This window comes from Lycium ferocissimum, chromosome 4, assembly GCF_029784015.1.
Source record: "Lycium ferocissimum isolate CSIRO_LF1 chromosome 4, AGI_CSIRO_Lferr_CH_V1, whole genome shotgun sequence".
In the NCBI taxonomy this organism is placed as follows: Eukaryota; Viridiplantae; Streptophyta; class Magnoliopsida; order Solanales; family Solanaceae; genus Lycium; species Lycium ferocissimum.
Window position 1 is genome coordinate 29,694,947 of NC_081345.1, and position 19,241 is coordinate 29,714,187.

The 19,241-nt window shown below is 35.7% G+C and overlaps 3 protein-coding genes across 4 annotated transcripts; 2 read left to right on the forward strand and 1 right to left on the reverse strand.

Moving 5' to 3' along the window:
* The first annotated feature begins 1,028 nt into the window (after positions 1 to 1,028).
* LOC132052195 (eukaryotic initiation factor 4A-8) lies at positions 1,029 to 5,312 on the forward strand. Of its 2 annotated transcripts, none has more exons than XM_059443598.1 (5): positions 1,029 to 1,222; positions 2,506 to 2,588; positions 2,725 to 2,831; positions 3,080 to 3,510; positions 4,267 to 5,312. In XM_059443598.1, exons 2-5 carry the CDS (start codon positions 2,518 to 2,520, stop codon positions 4,900 to 4,902), a joined length of 1,245 nt encoding a protein of 414 aa, XP_059299581.1. In that variant the 5' UTR covers positions 1,029 to 1,222; positions 2,506 to 2,517; the 3' UTR covers positions 4,903 to 5,312. The 2 variants fall into 2 exon arrangements, with proteins under 2 accessions (XP_059299581.1, XP_059299579.1); XM_059443596.1 differs by having other exon boundaries at positions 2,516 to 2,588; positions 4,267 to 5,311.
* Positions 5,313 to 6,814: 1,502 nt separating this feature from the next.
* Positions 6,815 to 7,595, forward strand: LOC132054552 (uncharacterized). The gene has a single exon (XM_059446535.1). The coding sequence runs from the start codon at positions 6,982 to 6,984 to the stop codon at positions 7,348 to 7,350; it is 369 nt and encodes a 122-aa protein (XP_059302518.1). The 5' UTR covers positions 6,815 to 6,981; the 3' UTR covers positions 7,351 to 7,595.
* A 1,658-nt stretch (positions 7,596 to 9,253) lies between these two features.
* On the reverse strand, positions 9,254 to 17,443 carry LOC132052197 (casein kinase 1-like protein 2). Its single transcript, XM_059443599.1, has 14 exons — positions 16,965 to 17,443; positions 16,842 to 16,882; positions 15,506 to 15,575; positions 15,271 to 15,419; positions 15,098 to 15,193; positions 14,937 to 15,007; positions 13,298 to 13,359; positions 13,132 to 13,195; positions 12,436 to 12,520; positions 12,222 to 12,348; positions 12,001 to 12,083; positions 11,864 to 11,927; positions 11,276 to 11,412; positions 9,254 to 9,822 (listed from the first exon to the last, which is right to left on the reverse strand). The coding sequence occupies exons 1-14, from the start codon at positions 17,038 to 17,040 to the stop codon at positions 9,586 to 9,588; spliced, it is 1,362 nt and encodes a 453-aa protein (XP_059299582.1). The 5' UTR covers positions 17,041 to 17,443; the 3' UTR covers positions 9,254 to 9,585.
* Positions 17,444 to 19,241: the final 1,798 nt, after the last annotated feature.

The following is a 19,241-nucleotide window of genomic DNA, read 5'->3' on the forward strand; positions in this document are numbered from 1 at the left end:
ATCTCCGGAACGGTTCTCTACATGTCCTTGAGGCAACTCGGCTTGCATCATTAATAAAAGTCAAACTCCACTGTTATTTTCATGACCTTTGTTTCCTGTTTTACAAGGAATGGTTTTCTACTTGTTTTTATTATATTTTCCATTAGGATCTATTTAGTTCAAGAGGTCTCCCGAAAAAATTCTACATGGATGGTTAGTGAATCTGTTTATTAATGTAATAAGCGTTTAAGTTATATAGTACTACAATATTAGTAATGTTAAATATAAAGAATTTATACACTTCTTATCTTGAATATATATATATATATATATATATATAAGATATTACATACTATTCTTTTTTATGTTAGCAAATTAGAGTTATTATAGAGAGTTATGAACGGAACTTATTGTATACGCTATAAATTAAAACTTCAGAAAAAGTTCAAATATGTCATCGAACTATCGGAAATGGCTCATTTATGTCACTCGTCAATAGTTTGGCCTTTTTATGCCATCCCACTATCGGAAATGACTCATTTATGACACTCATCAATAGTTTGGCCCATTTATGCCATCGTCCATTACTAAAATGACTCATCCATGTCATTTTTCATTAAGACCGGTTTTACAATATCAGATATGACACATGGCCTCCAACTAGATTATGGTGGTGGGTGGGTAGGGTGTATGTGTTGGATTTTTTTTATTAATTTAGGATTTAAAATTGGGCTGGTTTAATTAAATGATGTAGACCTCTAATTAGAGGTCACGTATCATATCTGATATTATAAAATCAGCATTAATGAAAAATAGTGTGGATGAGTTATTTTGGTAACGGACGATGACATAAATGAGCCAAACTATTGATGAGTGACATAAATGAGCCATTTCAGATAGTTTGATGACATAAATGAGTCAAACTATTAATAAATGACATAAATAAATTATTTCTAATAGTTCGATAGTATATTTGAGCTTTTTCTGTTAAAACTATAGTAATAAGTACATTAGTTGCTTCGGGAAAAAAAGAAGAAGAAGAGGTACAACAAAGTACATGAAATGTTGTGCTTAGTTTACACATGTCCTCAGACCCGTTTTATCAGCTGTCGAAAGACCTTTGCCTCACTCAGGCCCCATCTTCATACTTACCTTCTCTAACAGATAAAAGTTTCTTTTCTGCTTATTCTTTAGTTTCAATACAGCGCTATTACCGTCGACATTCCGAATTCTATACTGATCAGTACGTAAATCTTGTCTTTTTCCTCATTTTCGCATGTTAATAATTACTTAACATCATTTGTTTGTTGTATCTTTTTTTTTTTTTTGGTCAAATATTTTGTCTTATGATCACTGAGAAAATCATCGACAAATTGCAAAGTCTCAAATTCTCTCTTTTGCGCTGTTTGGGTCCTTGCTATCATTCGATCTTATTTGTTGCACTTAGTTGTAGGAATGATGAATGCAGTGTCAGATTTTTGATTCAAAATATGAATAAATAAACATAAGCAAGGGGAAGCAACATCTACTATATATAAATGCAAAAAAATAATCTTCACCTTGTGTAATTTTTCAAGAAGATGAACCCCTTCTGGTACCGTAGCGCTGCCCATGGAAGAATGTGATGTACTGTTCCCGAGAGAAACTACTGGAGCAAGTTCTTTTTTTTTTTTCCGTTTGTGATCATGTTGCGTTTTAAGATAATTTTTTCCGTTTGTGATCATGTTGCGTTTTAAGATAATTATTAACGAATAAGATCTGTAGTTTAAGGTTCAGACAAAGTAATACTGAGGCTAAATGCCTGTGTCGGATATCCATTTTGCTTAGTTTGTTGAGATCCATTAAAATAGGAGTGATGTAAATGTGGATTCATTGGTTCATCATGGAAATGTTCCTTTTTTTTAAAAAGGTTTACATGAATCATAATTTGTCAATGGGAGGGTAGATAAGAATCAGGGGAGATGGCAAGAGGGGCTACTAGAGTATTTCATGTATAGTAAAAATTTAATCACTCATGCTTATACCAAACAAATGAATGAAGACGTGTCTTGCATGTGACTTTTATCCCTTAACCATGTCCATGGTTTGTGATATTACTATGTACTAAATTTAATTTGGACAATAATGGCAGTACTTGAAGTAAGAAATTTGGTGAAGGGTAACAATATGCCACTGCCTTATGGTTAAATTGTTTAATTTGGTGTAAAAATTGAGTGCGTTTAAGTATTCTCCACAGGTATCTTGCCATCCGCATTCAAATTTCTATCCACATACAGGAATAGAAGAAAATGCGTGTGTTCAATTGTACATGGCTTGAAGATTTTTTGACCTCTTTACAAACATATGAGACTTATGTCCCTCCCTGCTTTTTGAGTTTCTCAATAAACAAATCATTTTGAGATCCAATGTCTTGCTTTGTTATTGACATCTATTTTAGTTAGTTATCTATTTGGTGCATAGCATTTACAGTAGAGTATTATTATATCTATGGACATTGGTACTACTAGTATTTACCGATGCATAAAGTACATTGCAGTCATGGCACGTTTGGCACCAGATGGAGCAGCTCAATTTGATGCTCGTCAATTTGATTCTAAGATGAACGATTTGTAAGTTATCATGGTATTCATAGTACAGTAATATTTTAATAGTTTCTTCCTTGAAACAGTACAATGTTTATATGTGATTGCCTACTAGTATTGGATGGTTAAAACCTGCACTTTCTTTATTACTTATATGGTGCAGACTTGCCGCTGAGGGGAAAGATTTCTTTACATCTTATGACGAAGTTTATGACAGTTTTGATGCTATGGGTCTGCAAGAGAACCTTCTCAGAGGCATTTATGCCTATGGTATTGTGTAAACCTTTTAAGTAATTGTTCTCAAGTTACGGAAAATTCTTTCGTTTTTGCTTCTTTACATGATCAGTAGTCAATATTTAAAAAAATGGATTCATGCAGCTAGTTTTCTGTAGGTTCTTGTTCACAAGTTGTACCATTTAGTTGAGACTTTTCTAAAAAAGGTTCCTTTTTTGGTTTAAAGTTATTGATTCTGTCCCTGCTTCATAATAGTCCTTTTTTCTGCACACAATCTTTTAAAGGTTTTGAGAAACCATCTGCAATTCAGCAAAGAGGTATAGTACCATTCTGCAAGGGACTTGATGTAATTCAGCAAGCTCAATCTGGCACAGGGAAGACAGCTACTTTTTGTTCTGGAATTTTGCAGCAACTTGATTATGGTTTAGTTCAATGCCAAGCGTTGGTGTTGGCACCTACTCGGGAACTTGCTCAACAGATTGAGAAGGTAATGCGAGCACTCGGTGACTACCTTGGGGTTAAGGTCCATGCTTGTGTCGGTGGCACTAGTGTCAGGGAGGATCAACGTATTCTCGCAGCTGGTGTTCATGTTGTTGTTGGAACCCCCGGACGGGTGTTTGACATGTTGCGAAGACAGTCTCTCCGTCCTGATTGCCTCAGGATGTTTGTGCTAGACGAGGCTGATGAAATGCTGTCACGAGGTTTTAAGGATCAGGTACTTCAAACTCTCCTATTAGATTAATGCATTTTTTGTCACAACCCATGTCCATGGCACCTATTGTCCGCTTTGGGCTTAGACCTGCACAGATATCTTTCGAGCTACGCCACATCGAGCCCAAAAGGTACCATGTACACTCGAGCTATGCCTTACAAAGTTCTTCACTTTCCTCTTCCATTCCTAGATGTGATTCGCCTGAGGTATCATGTGCACCTCATTTTCAAAAGCTTGCCGACCTAGAAGCCTGTCAGTCGTGCTTGACCCGCCCTCATCAGCCCGCCTTCCGTCAGGGGCATCACAATTTTACACCTAAGTAGATATTTTTGAACAAGTTCAGCTCTGAGGTCTTTAAGTTTGCTAATCTCAGAATACATCAGGAATTAGTTCGTCTGAGGCAACCAATATAGAAGATGAAAACTTATTTGATGTGAAGATGTGCTTGCACTCCGTTAACCAGTCATTTTAATCATTGTTGGGAATTAGCAATTGAGTTTAGTTACCATTTGTGCTATTGGAGCGTAACTTTATTAGTTACCCCCCCCCCCCCCCACCCACACACACACACACACAATTTATTTAGTTCGTAAGGCCATAATGTAAAAAACTCATCCCATTGAATTTTATTCCTTGATTTTCTGATTAAGATGAGTAAAATTAAATAGAGAGTTCATAATCTTTCCCCCTGATTTGATATTATGCAGACTCTGAGAAATTAGTAATTTTGATTCTTCATCCATGTGTCTATACTCGCAGATATATGATATTTTCCAGATGCTGCCTACCAAAGTTCAAGTCGGGGTGTTTTCTGCGACTATGCCACCAGAAGCCCTCGATATCACAAGAAAATTCATGAATAAGCCTGTGAGAATCTTGGTTAAACGCGATGAATTGACACTCGAGGGTATCAAACAGTTCTATGTCAATGTTGACAAGGAGGAATGGAAGCTTGAGACACTCTGCGATCTCTATGAGACGCTAGCTATCACACAGAGTGTCATCTTTGTGAACACTAGGCGCAAGGTTGATTGGTTAACAGACAAAATGCGAAGCCGTGACCACACGGTCTCGGCTACACATGGAGACATGGACCAGAACACTAGGGACATAATCATGCGCGAGTTTCGCTCTGGTTCTTCCCGTGTCCTGATCACAACTGATCTGTTGGCTCGTGGTATTGATGTACAGCAAGTATCGCTTGTGATCAATTATGATCTGCCAACTCAGCCGGAGAATTATCTCCATCGTATTGGAAGAAGTGGCAGGTTTGGAAGGAAAGGAGTTGCAATCAACTTTGTGACAACAGATGATGAAAGAATGTTGTTTGATATTCAAAAATTTTACAATGTGATCATCGAAGAACTCCCCTCAAATGTTGCTGATCTACTCTAAAAAACTAACCATTATTATCTAAGCGTCGAAGACACACCCGTGGCATTGATGCTGTTCAAAATTTTGCAGTCAGTAGTAAGATCTTGGTTTTATTTCATTTCCAAATTCTTATACTTCTTTGGCATTTTGTAGTTCAGTTAAGTTAATTTTGTGTTCTTGTTATTTGCTTTTGGGCACGGAGACATGAGTCTTTGGATTTTTTTATTTTTTTTAATTTCTTTATGAGAGTGTGGAATCTTGATTCTTCACCATTATGGACAACCGGACAAGCATTTCTCTAAATAATTTGAAGAGCTTATTGTAAGGACAGAAAATGTTTGTAGATTGCATCCTTTAGGAAAAATTACGAGGAAATCTCTTACAATTTGAATAGAAGAAAATGGCCTTTTTGATCCCTTATGTATTTTTTTTCAAATCTCTTATGTGTAAAAAATAACAATCTCTTGTAAAAGGGTTATAAAACTAAAAAAAGTTTGTAATAGAATAAAAGTCCATTTCTGCCGAAAGTTACTTTTATCTTTGGCAATTTTTCAACTTTTGGCATGCACTTATTTACCAGAATGGGTGATGTCCCAGGCTTCGAGTACCACAATCATATCAACTAATGATCGTCATTAGTACTACCAATTATGATGCCTTTGGTGATACTGAAATTTATAGAATTACTCAGTACCTGTGGGGTGAGGGGTAGTAAGGTACGTCGAATTAGTTGCCCTCATTCTCGCCAGTTGCCACGTATACGAAATTCCTTTCTATCTTTTAAGCTAAAGTTTTTATTTTGTCTCCAGAAAGAAAAGAAAACAAATATTTTTCGAATTGTCGGTTACACAATTTGCTTGACACCCTTGAAATGCATTGCACAAACAAACATTAAATATGACGTTGAAAGCTGTGTTCAATGTAACATGGGTTGTTAATTCGTTGTTAGTACATGACAAGTTGAAGTCCTGACGCTGCAAGGACACATTATTGAATAGATTTTTAGTTTATTTTAGTGTTGTGGCATTACTGAAGTACTCTTTGCTTAATTAAATAGTAGTACTCTAATAAAGTGTGAAGGCACATATCAACATTAATAGTTGGTACAACTATATATGTGAAAACAAACTTACATGTGCAAAGCCTTGAAGCCAGACTTGGTCAAACAAACTTCCATTTCTCAACTGCTCGTTCGATTGGGAATTTATGCATTTCCTTCAAATTAGACTGCTAAGGTATTTGAATTATAAAGACACGCCCCTTGTCATTTTCATCCCCATAGATAAAGTCTAATCATGGAATTTTTCCTTTTCTTTCTTGAATTTTCCTCATACAAAACAAATCAACGGACAAACACAAACCAAATATATTTCAAACTTTCTTGGGTTGACTTAAAAACACAGTAAATGTTCAAATATCATATCCCCAAGCCATTTATAGGCGCTTATTCCTTATGTCCTTTCCTTTGCTTATATTTACAAAAATTGCCAAAGAAAAGACAAAGAAAACAAATAAATAAATAAATAGATAAACCAAAATTATTGAGAATTTATTGAGATTTAAACTCATGATACTCAAACGAGAAGATTAGCCTCTTATCATTAGATTTTCATTATTTACACGTAATAACCCGTTCTCTATCTTTTTCTATGCTCAATTTTTCAGTTTCCTTTTTTCAATCTAACATACCCTCATGACCATTGAGAGTAGATTATTTATTGACCAGGGTTTTGATAATATTTCAAGGAAGGAACTTATTCAACGTGGTTCAACAGTCAACATTGACTAATAATAATAATACAAATGGCATGTGGTTGTAAAAAAATGATACACCCAGCCACCTAGCAGCCCTCATGAGTCATGCATACCCCATGCGCAATCAACATTCAAATATATAGTGGGGTACACCATTAAATTTTCCAGCCTTATTGCATCATTGGAAAAGGTCACAGCACACCTCTAAAGGAAAAAAAGAGGCTACTCAAAGATATTAAAGCCACCCCCTTTGTGCTGTTCCAAAGCCAATCCTTACACTTATTCCAAACTTAAACTTGAAGCAAAGCCTAGCTAAGCATCTCTTTTTTTTTTTACGGTGTCCCAATGGAGAATTTTAGATCAAAATCAACAAGAGAAAGAAGGATGCCTATTGAAAACTATAATAGCATTGACAGTGGCAGTGGCAGTGGCAGGGCAGGTCCAACAAACATGCAAGATTTGAGGAGTTATAGTACATCACATGCTTCTTATAATAATAATGATAAAGAAGTGAAGATCAAGAGGAGCAAGAGCAAAGTGATGTCATCTTCTTCTTTGAAAAACTGGAGTTTTAATGACCCTGAAATGCAGAGAAAGAAAAGGGTAGTTGGATATAAGGCTTATGGTGTGGAAGGTAAGATGAAAGGTTCATTCAGAAAGAGCTTTAGGTGGATCAAGAATGCTTGCAACCATGTTGTCCACGGGTTGTGGTGATCAATTGTGATACTTTTCTGTATTTGGTTGGTAATTTTCTTGGTTTTTTTTCATTTATCTTTTCAGAATTAAGCAATTAATCTTCTGTTATTAGAGACAGAGAGTTTTTTTTTTCTTTTTTCTTTTTTCTCCTTTTTAATGAAGAATGATCTGAGAACCCCATAAGTCAGAAAATCTCAAAACTCAGATTGTTGTGATCTTGTAAAAACTTCCATCCTTATATAACAGATTGTTCTCCTCTTCCCCTGTTTTATTAGTACTTGATTTCTCCCACCACTAAAGAAAAACATTTCACAAAAAGAAAGAGGATACATGGCACCCAAATGCGTGGCTAATGGTCAATGAAGTACATAGTTAAAAACCACGAGATCTTTCAAATTTAAATTTCAGCCGAAGCAAGAATACGAGATAATTTCTTCTCATTTGTCCAAGTGTTGGGAGTTTTTTTATACTTATACGGCTGGGATATACTCCCTACGGCTGGGATATACTCCCTCCGTATCGACAAAAGTGTCCACTTAGTTTTCTTTTTTTGGTCAAAAAGAGTGTCCATTTTTCAAATAAAAAAATTAAATTTATTTTTTAAAATTTGCCCCTATAAAGTTCTATGTGGTCAAATCTCAACAGTTAGTATTTTCTTAAGGGGTGTGTAAATGATCAAGTGGACACTCTTTTTTATCCGGAGGAAGTAGCATATAACTCATTAAATTAATTGAAATGTGGACAAGTTGATCCGGTTATTAAAAGAAAAAAAAAAGAAAAAAAGTAGGGATGGGGCTGTGTGAAAGTAATTCAAGAAGGCTGCCTTTAATTAGGAATAATTAAAGTAATATAAAGTGGTAGTATATTTTAGGGTAATTATTCGTAAGAATAGATCTCTACTTACACTAACAATAAAACGCCTTTTCAGATCCATTTCTCCCAATTATTGTAGAGGACCAAAAATTCATTTCTCCCAATTATTCATTTGGCTTTATTCAGCTTTCTTTGGTAGATAGACAAATCCATTGAGAACATAGGTTCAATTCGGTATAACTCCAATTACAATGGCTGTCGCCTTCAATTTACAAAATCTAATTGACATACTTTTACGGTTTTACCCATCAAAAGTTGCACCATTTAGACGACAAATGCCAAAAAAAAAAAAAAAAAATGTGGTTCTTGGACAAATTCATTTTTTGAAAAGAAATCTCAACAAGGATTTCATCAATTTCTTTTTATTGGATTTTCATACTAACAAAAATTAAATTCTAATAAAAATCTAACAATAAAATTGTTCAGAAAATAGAAAAGAACAAAAAGGAAAAGAGTAATAATTGTCCGAGTGATAATTAGTTTAAGAAGGCTGTCTCTTTCAATTAGTAATGATATTCTATGTACAGTACTAAGTAAATACTTATGTTAGATTAGGAGTTTTGTCTTTTGCTCGAAAAGAGTAGAACAGATCAACAGAAGCAGAAGAGAGATTGTTTGAGTCCCACAAAGCATGTGCGTTTATTGTACTGGGAGACTTCACGGAATTCCATAACCTCCTTTATTGGTTCTATAGCTGTATAGAAGGTCGAGGCAGGTCATTTTTTTGCGTGACATGTGCAAAATTTCACTGTACTTGAAACCTTTTTTTGTTCTGCTTGAAAAGGCAGGTCACTTTCATTGTCCTTTTTTTCTGGATTTTCACAGTACTTGCTACTTGTTACTACTTCTAAGTTGTAACAATGGCTACAAACTTACTACAAATAAAATAATTATTCATGTATATATATCAAGAAGCATGCCTATTAAATACACTGAATGCAATCACATCTAATAAGACCCCTAAATGAGTAAATGACCACTCAGAGATTGATTGATATTTAGATGGCTTGAACAAAGAAGAATTTGCTCATGTCCAAAACCAAGAATCTGCTAGCATCAAACATCTCTTAGGAATATAATTTATCGGCAATAATACAAGGGGGTCTTCATAATTCACAACATAACGTCAACAAGAATACCACGATAGAACAAGAATAGGAGATCTATGAATTGTATGGACAAGCATAAACTGGGATCTATGAATTTGCCTCTGCAACCCCAACATATCCTTGCAGCGTTTTTGGGGCGGCATTTCAGCTTATGGTTCCTCGCAGCAACTAATATCAGAACTCGTACTCCACCACGTCTGAGTTTTGCTGGGCCAAAATATACAGTAAAGGGGGAATTGAGACAAAGAAGAGCTACTAATGCAGTCCCTCATCATCGAAAGCTTAAACCCTCTATTCCTTTGACGGCGGACTCTAAATTCTTCATGTTCGTGTTTCTGGTAGAGGAGCGGCGCTTGTCCACAACTGGTGAACTCCTCTGTGCAGCATTGGATATTTTAAGCAGTGATCCTGTGCTGGCATCACCCCCTGCAATCACTGGGTCTCGACTGCTAGAGACAACAGGATGCCTTGTTGATCCACTTGACCGGAAAAAATTAGAACTGGATAACTGCAAATACAAACTCAGTTACTAGTAGATAGTCATAAAACAAGTAAAGTTTGACCATTCCCCAAAGTATAAGCTGGTAAATACTTAATTGTACTAAATTCTGTTTCTTAATGTATACCACCAGTTTGCTCTCAGGTTGGCCATTATATTCAAGAACTATCAAATGAATACAAATTACTCTTATGTTCCACGAACGCAAGCACAAAATATGTAGAAGAAATAGAGGTAAAGGTAACATTAGAAGAGCAAAAGATAAATGATACCCCCAATTGTGCAGTCACCATTCATTTCTCTGTCATATAGACAGGCCAAGACCACCTTTTTGGCCCTCTAACTTATAGGCAATCATCAGTGCCACTTAGTGAAGGTAATTCAAAAAGCAAATGATGGGGAGAGGGTTATTTTTTCTTTAGGAGGGTGGGGGAGAGTTCATGCCTTTTACCACTTCTTTTTCGGGCTTCTTCATGATTGTCAAAGGAGACTTCTATTTAACTCCACTTCCACACCTTTTATGAAAGTAGTATTTTGTATATGTTATGGGGGAAAACCCAGTATACAAGAGGTAAAACCCAGTATACAAGAGGTATCTCCGTTGGGTCTATTTCCATCAGTGGCCAGTGGGAGCGAGAAGTTTGGATATGTTTGGTAGTTCTTCCATCAATCATCCGGATCTACCCCGTATCTCAACAGATTATAGTTTCAAGGATCATCCAGTATGAAAATACCTTCCTCTGAGTTGTGCAAGTACGCTATGATGGTCCAGAGAAATGTGTAGTTGTGAACCCCTTGGGATGATCCAAGAATTTTGCTGTTTTGACTTCGCTAGTCCTTGGAAACAGCGCCAGTGGATAACTCATAATTAAAATAGGTCCATAAAATATGGGTCTTTATAAAAGACTCTCAATCATCTATGCCTATAGGAACTTCGTGGGTACTCCAAAAGTTTAGCAAAATGAAAGATAAGCCCTAAGTTTTACAGAGTCATCTTCCTTTGCTTCAAAGACTCTCCTGGTCCTTTGCCTCCAAAGAACCCACATGAGAGCTAGAGGCACAACATTTCATCCTCTAATTATTCCACTTCTATCCTTGCACAACTATTCCGTATCCCCCTCACTCAAAAGAAAAACCTAGATAACTCAAAAGAGCTGCAGCCTACCTTTTTTTTCTTTTTCTCAGAAAGAAGAATTGCCACACAAGTTCAGGAATTTTTTGCTTATACTTTGGGAACTGTATGAATTCCTCATGCCGAGGTACTTGACAATTAACATTGCAAAAGAATCTTGTCCTATATCTGGATAAAGTCAAATGCATTCACAATGATTTTGTAATAAGTAAAGTTGCCAAAGAATTTATTTGCAATAGTACTACAATTTTCCAAACACATCCCAACCAGGAGAAAGGTAAAAACAATAGGGAGAGAGAGAAGGGAGGTGGAGGGAGGAAGAGGACTAACCTCTTTACCCATGGATAAATCATTAGCAACTGCGCCTTTTTGCCTCGATAGGCTTCCAGAATTGAAATGAAGCCCTGTGCTCCTATTACGTGTAAGATTTGATGAAGAAAAACCAGTTGGTCGACCTTCTTCACCACCTGTATAATAAGTGTAGCATGCTTATATATCTCACAGAGAATAAGCAGCTAGCAGATTTAGAGGTAATGTACTTTACTGAACAGGGCAGCTGCCACGCCATCCAAAATAAATGATATAATGAACTAATTGAAATTGATTCCAATTTTATCTTTTCAACTATATGTAAGAGACAACATACATACCATAGAAGAACTCGGATAGGGCTAAGTATGACATGTTCTATAAAGTAAGTAGGAAGCAGAAAACCCGGATGAACTATCGGCTCGCTGTTAAAAGTAATTAATTTCCCGACCACTTTATGCCACACCAGTTAGCACAGACTATTTGCTTGGTCTTTCATCTTTTTTGTTAATCTTCCCTTTTTTCTTTTTTCTTTCTTTCTTTTTTTGGTGTGTGTTGTGGGGGTGGGATGTTTGAGAGGGCCGGGGGGTGCCTTGTGATCAAACATACCTGATTTCTTTTCAACATTAGCAAGACCATGAGGCATCCCTGAACTTGGCCCAGCAGTACCGCCCTGTCCCAAAATCGTCATTTCATTTTGATATTTTAAGACCAATGACATAATCTAATCTATTTAAGTCACTTACAAGGGCACGAGATGGAATGTTGGCAAGCTGTGATTGCTGGTATTTCAATATAGTCCAGTCAAATACATAATCAAACTGAAACCCTGAAATAGACGGGAAAAGGAAAAAGTAAGAGGGCAAGGAAAACAGAAGACATTCTGAGAACATTGAAATTGAGGTACTGGTTATAATACGTCTGTACAGATGAAATAGCAAGGAATGAAATGCAAAAATGATCATACCTTCACGAATGAAAAGGTCACGGAAAATTCTCTTGAGATAAGCATAATCTGGTTTATCATCAAATCTCAGGGATCGACAGTAATGAAAATATGATGCAAACTCTGCAGGATAGCCCCGACACAAGGTCTATATAGGAAAATTTGCACTACTATCATTTTAGTGAATCAAGAAACTAAATAGCTAGCATATGAAAATTGGTCGAACATAAATTACCTCTATTGATGTCGAAACTTTCTTCTCACTAATCTTCTCATACTTCTGTTTCTTAGTGCCAGCTTTCAGCCCCTGCCAGGGGAGACTACATGTTTTTGAAAGCATGATGTAAGATTACCATGAAAGAGAAGTAAAGACACTAAGAGCCTGTTTGGATAGGCTTAAAAAAAGCAGCTTATAAGCTGGAAACAACTTATAAGCCAAAAAAAAATAAGTTAGGGTAGCCCAACTTATTTTTTTTGGCTTATAATTGTTTTCAGCTGCTTTAGATAAGCTAAGCCAAACAGGCCCAATTATTTTTTTAGGCTTATTTTAAGCATAAAATGACTTTAAGCTGGCCAGCCAAACACTAAAAAAAGCTGAAAACAGCTTATAAGCAACTTATAAGCCAATCCAAACGGGCTCTAAGAGCCTGTTTGGATGGGCTTATAAAAAGCAGCTTATATAAGCCAAAAAAAAATAAGTTGGGGTAGCCCAACTTTTTTTTTTTTTTTTTAACTTATAAGCTGTTTTATAAGATAAGCCAAACGGGCCCAATTATTTTTTTGGACTTATTATAAGAACAAAATGACTTTAAGTTGGCCAGTCAAACACTCAAAAAAGCTGAAAACAGCTCATAAGCTGTTTTCAGCAACTTATAAGCCAATCCAAACGGGCTCTAAATAAAAGAAAATCTAGGGAGGGATAAATGTTTACCTTCCTCTTAAAAAGTACATTAGAACAAAACCCAATGATTCCAAATCATCCCGTCGACTTTGTTCTATATGGTTCATAGGCAACACAGAGGTAAGCATGTTTTACAGAGTAAACACAGTTCATATAACCAATTGGAGCAAATTGGTAAAACAAAACAAAAGCTTACCAATCCCGAGGTGAGTGTTCATGCTTGCATATCTAGCAGTTCCTGTCAAATTTTTATTTTCTCTGTGTCACATTAAAAATAGAACAAATCATATATCCATGGAGGATGATCTCATTGTAAGCTAATTACTAATTAAGACTACAAGCATCCAATGTAATTAATCATGATTCAACATATAAATATACATCTTCACAAGCTCGAAATACAAATGACCAACTGTAATTTAGTAAATTAAAGAAAATTCTCCAGAATCACTGTTAAAATTTCTGTGAATTGCACAAGCTTCATAAAAAAAAAAAATATATATTAAAAAAAAGATTACTTCCTCTATGGTAAGCATGACGGCACTGCATCATTGATGCCATCAATTCTTTCTATTAGTAACTCTAAGTCGCTTAAATAAATTCAATGATATGTGAATGACCAAAACGAAACGGTTGGGGAAGATCAACAAGACCTGGTTCCGTATCATGTACTGATATTCTCCGTGTCCCAGTCAAAGGGAACTAGAATGACAATCTTTTTTCAATGTCATCACCTAACCAAAGTTATTAATAAAAGGGGTTCGGATATTAAGGCTTTAACCAAAGAAAAACTTAAAAGGATATCAGCTTCTTCTCCCCATCAGCAAACTTTTAACAGTCATTTATGAAGTGCTAAAATTTTCTTGTTTAACTACCTCATTCCATTCAAGTAGTTCGTAGTCGCTTTGTGTCTCTTAACTAGCAGTTCCAGGCAAACCAGGAAGTAGTTTGATCATATTGAAAGGATAGTTAAGAAATGACTAGAATTTAGCAATGAGAAGGTATAAAATATGAAAAGTAGTAATAGTAAGAAAAAAAGGAGGGGGGGGGGGCAGTGACGAAGCTAGGAATTTTGTCAAGGGTGTTCGAATTCATATAATCTATATATTAAGAGTGTTCAATATGTAATATATATTTGTAATACGTAATAATTGACATGTCTACACAGTATAATTTTTCGGCGAAGGGTGTTCGGCTGAACACGCTTGCCCTGATGCGTGTGTGTGTGTTTTGGGGGGGGGGGGGGGGGGGGGTAAGGATATGGCTATTCCCGAACAGAGAGTAAGTAAATCTAAATTTGCTATGTCATGCACTCGGATACCTTTGTGAAGTCATTAAATAGCTTTGGTGACTTATCTTACATCCAATACAGAGAATAAGTTGTGTTTCTATTCTTATTATATTGTGTTAATTCACAAATAAACCCGCCCCGCGAAATAAGGAAGCACCTGTACATGCTAGTGAAGACTACATGATCAAAACACTAGGTGACTTCTTCCCATCTGTCCAAGCATTGGTGGTTGGTGGACAGAGTTACCCGGTACCTATGCTGGTGGGAGGTAGCAAGAACCCCATAGAATTATTCGAGGTGCGTAAGCTTGTCATGACACCACCGTTATCAAAAACAAGTGAGGGGATAGGTCATAGGGCTTCAAAGATGATGCAAGCTTAAAGAAATCACTCTTTTCTATTGCTCTACAGAAAGAGCAATCAGACCATAATAGCTTGAACACAAAGCTCATATAGGCATCTCATAGGTATGAACATCATATTTCAAGGACCTTATCTTCTTAAGCAAAACAAATATCAAACCATAGTGTTTCAAGGGAGCTGACCTATATGGAATATGCTGATGAGTTGATGAGTCTCTGTACTTCTTAGCCAGCCCAAAATCAATAACATAGACCTACATTAATCAATCGTGGTTATGAATTTACAGATACCATGCCTGCAATAGGTGAAATGAGCAGCAAAGTGAGAGCTTTAATCCAAATACCTGATTTGCACGTCTTCCTAATCCCATAAGAAAGTTGTCAGGTTTTATATCTCGATGAAGAAAAGATTTGGCATGAACAAATTCAACCCGATTAATCTGAAAATCGACAAGGGTGAGAAAAGGTCCTTAAATTGTTAATGGAATAAAAAAGTGCTGCAAAACGCCACACGTACCATCTGATCTGCAAGCATGAGAACGGTCTTTAAGGACATCTTCCTACTGCAGAAGTTGAAGAGATCTTCAAGACTAGGTCCCAGTAAATCCATCACGAGGACATTGTAATCTCCTTCAACTCCAAACCATTTTAAATTGGGAACTCCAGCTACCAATATAAAAAAGAGAAATCCAACTAATAAGCATTGAGTACTAAATCAAGGAATAGCAGGCAACATAAGGATGAGAAATTACTTCCTCCTTGTAGTATTTTATACAGCTTGGCTTCGTACAATAGTTGAGGATGCTTGGTTTTCACATTTTCCTGAGTACAAGAAATAAGAAAAGTTAGCAACTTAATCTCGCAAATTAATGAAATTTTCAACTATGAAGCAATTGAAGTTTGCAAATGACCGAGCATTTGCAGAACTGTTCAGTACAATGAGGTCAAGAGTATCAGCAAGTTAGAGGCAAAACTTTAGTTTCAAAGAGCAGCCCGGTGCACAAAGAATCCCGTGTTAGCCGAGTCCGGGGAAGGGTCGCACCTCAAGGGATGTGATGCAGACAGCCTACCCTAATGCAAGCATTAGTGGTTGCTTCCATGGCTCGAACCTGTGACCTATATGTCACACAGAGACAACTTTACAGTTGCTCCAAAACTTCAGTTTACAAAATCCAATAGCTATCGAGTTTTATATCAAAATTTCCAGAAAGACCAATTTGAAGCAATGAAACTGTTGCAATCTTTTCAAAATCGCGGGACCTGCTCAGTTAATGCAAATTCACCATTCGGAGTCTCAGTTCGAAGGCTAAATAACAAAGATGAAGATATCAAACACAGAGAAAGTCAGAATTGGAATATGTATAACAAATTCTTCACAAATTTATAAATGTCCTGAAACTTGGTGGTTATTTCATAACTTCACAACACAAAAATGACAAAACATCCTGAAATCCAGTGCACTAAAGCAAACTACGATCATAAGACTAAATGATCAAATGGCCACAACCCTATTGAGTGTGAGAGCATTTTTAATCAAAAAAAATAATCCATCAGAGAGGGCACAACTTTCTTCGCTTAATATAGGTGTTGAGCTATAAATTCTCCCGCACAATTATATGAGGATTGCAGGGGGTTTGTAATGGTCTTCAGTCAATCCACCTATTATCTTAAGTTTAGTGTAGCATGCTCAGATTAACATGGTATTAAAACAAGCAAAGATCCCGAATTCGAACGTTACTATCACCTTCATCAAAAAGAGATTCCCAAGTGCTTCGCCATGGAAAAGGACCACGGTTGCACCGGAGAAAGCGTGGTAAAATATAACTAAGTGTGTGCTCTCTGAAATATTAAGCTTAATAACATCCAAAAATTATTAGCAACAATACACAAGCACCGCGCATCTGCATAATTGTGTGTTTTAATAGCTAACCAAAACCATCCATCATCAAATAACCACCAATTCTCAAGTATTTCACAGCAAACCATATGCTTTGGCAATTACAAAAACACAGGCTACATAACTATACTCCTATAACAAGTTAAAACTGTAAGTTTGGAAGAAAAAAAATGAACAGAATTTCAACTCACCAGCTTAATAGCAACCTCTTCATTAGTTTGAACATTAGCACCTGAAAAACATAAAATTAAATTAACCCCAAAACAAAGAGAATCCTTCAAAGAAAAATAGATAAATATGAAGGATTCATATACCAAGATAGATCTCCCCAAAAGAACCGCTGCCAATTTTCCGACCAAGCCGAAACTTATTACCAACACGAGGCTCCATTGGACACCAATAATAATTAAAATCTTGAACCCAAAAAAAAAAAAAAAACCTTCAAGATTTCAGCTTTTTGTATTTTTTTTGGGTTTTGTCCTAAAATGAGGATGAATGAGTAAGTTTACATCAGGGCATATAAACTATGCTTATCATCCCATTTTTGAATTGGGTGTGATTCTATCTCTTTACCCCATTTTCTTTCCTTCTATTATTATATAGTACGTTGTTTGCTTTGTCTTTTTGCTTTGGTAATATCTTCTTGTTCCCCCCTCAAAGAATAATACGATATCGTACTTGGTCTTTGCGAGATCTTCGGGTCTGCTGTACGTTAAGACTTATAGATATTTCGGTGAGAATTGTTTGGAAGTTTGTCAGAGGGGAACTGAATTTCATAGTCTGCCCATACGTATTTTGATGAGAGACCTACAAGATAAATGGAGTTAGTCAGAAAACTGTATTGACGTGGAATTTCTCTATAATTGTCATTCGTTATAACAACATTTCACTATAACAACCTAATTTTTTCTAAAATTAATTTTTTATATTATATTTTACTTTTCTATAATAGCATTCTGCATATAAGAGTAATGTCATCCGTTATAATGATATTTTTTTGTAAAATTACTCTCTCGTAACAAAACCATACTCAAATAGCGTGTAATAATATTTTATAAAAAATATATTATGTGACAATAAAAGTGTCGATGAAGAGCCTCAACCTACTGCTACTTGGAGATAGAAGAATCAACTGTTAAGCACTTAGACAACCTTCAAGAAAAGCTATTGAATTTCCTTTTGCTAAAAGCTTGGACAAAAATTTTAAATGGATTCAAAGCATTATATTATCATTAAGAAATTTAGAATTAACGAAGCTTGACCTACAATTATAGAGTTCTTACGTCAAACTTGAAATATCTAAATTCTCAATTAATTTAAAATGCATATGTTCCATATATTTTAATTCTTTATTTGTGTGGTACGACTAGTTATAGATTTAGTAGTAATTTATTAGTCTTTTCAATTTTTAATTTATGAGATATGAAAATCAATTGAGATTTTAAATTTACAAGTATACTGTTTTCGTTTATAACATAAAAAGTATAAAAAGTTAATTGTTTGCGTACTTTTATTTATAACAGCTACATGAGATCCAAATATCAAATGCCAGTATACATGCATAACAAACCTCCTTCCTCACTATAGCAGCCATGAAATTTTCGAATAAACGCTGCCATTATAGAGAGGTTTGACTGTACATGTTAGTATGATGGCTACTTTTTTTTTCTTTTTTTTTAATACAATATTATTGTGGTATTTGGACTAGTTTGTGTCCTTTTTTAAGCCGTGGGTCTTTCGAAAACAACCTAGGGCAGATGTGTGCGTACATCTTAACTTTCTCAGACTCCATTTATGAAATTACACCGGATATGTTGGTGTTTAGACTAGTTTGTGCACATCTCAATAAAATTCTATAGAGTCGCTATCTCCTATCGGTAGAGGTATCAGATAACTTTGTCAACCAGATTTGGACAGATGATAATTGCCTAATATTTTTGTTGTGAACCTAAAATCTCATAGTTCTCAAGTCATTTCATTAACTACTAGGTCACACTCTTATGTGTGTAATGACTGATGGCCACTTTTACCCACTTTGTATGTGGCCAACCTTTGAGTTTACATTTTTATTTTTTTATATATCTCAACTATTTCACTCGGTGTCTATTACATTCCACCAACTTTTGTATTATTTTTTTGTTTATACAAAAGTAGAGCTCGTCTCTTATCATTTTCATCTCACTTCATTGACTATTAGGTGACACGCCCAAGAATGTAGATCATTGAGTTTTATTGGATCATGTTTAGAAGGCGGATAAGAAATACCTATGTATTTTCGTGCCTGAGTAGAAAAAGTTATTAGTATAATTTTTTATCCCTCTTAGGATCCCTCACCTTTTTTGTTTTCTAAATAACTCAAATCACAACCTTAAGCTTGGAGGTGGAGGTAGAGGTCGCTTACCACCTGAGCTTACTCCCTGTTGTCAAAGTTAAAGTTACTAGCAGTATGCAAAACAAGAATTGGGTAGTTTGGTTCAACCTAAAATAGTGACCTTGGCTCATTTCCACTAGGAGCCGTTTGGATTAGCTGAACAAAAGTGGCTTTTAAGCATAAGTGCTTAAAATACTTTTAAGTGTTGAAAGTTATTTTA

What these genes read in the sequence shown, in the direction of transcription:
- LOC132052195 (XM_059443598.1), top strand. Translation starts at nt 2,518, where the DNA reads ATGGCACGTTTGGCACCAGATGGAGCAGCTCAATTTGATGCTCGTCAA. An exon ending in CAGAGGCATTTATGCCTATG is followed by an intron (nt 2,832 to 3,079) that starts GTATTGTGTAAA and finishes AATCTTTTAAAG; the next exon opens with GTTTTGAGAAACCATCTGCA. An exon ending in CACGAGGTTTTAAGGATCAG is followed by an intron (nt 3,511 to 4,266) that starts GTACTTCAAACT and finishes CTATACTCGCAG; the next exon opens with ATATATGATATTTTCCAGAT.
- LOC132054552 (XM_059446535.1), top strand. Translation starts at nt 6,982, where the DNA reads ATGGAGAATTTTAGATCAAAATCAACAAGAGAAAGAAGGATGCCTATT.
- LOC132052197 (XM_059443599.1), bottom strand. Translation starts at nt 17,040, where the DNA reads ATGGAGCCTCGTGTTGGTAATAAGTTTCGGCTTGGTCGGAAAATTGGC. An exon ending in TTTTGGGGAGATCTATCTTG is followed by an intron (nt 16,883 to 16,964) that starts GTATATGAATCC and finishes TATGTTTTTCAG; the next exon opens with GTGCTAATGTTCAAACTAAT. An exon ending in CATCAGCATATTCCATATAG is followed by an intron (nt 13,360 to 14,936) that starts GTCAGCTCCCTT and finishes AATGTGACACAG; the next exon opens with AGAAAATAAAAATTTGACAG.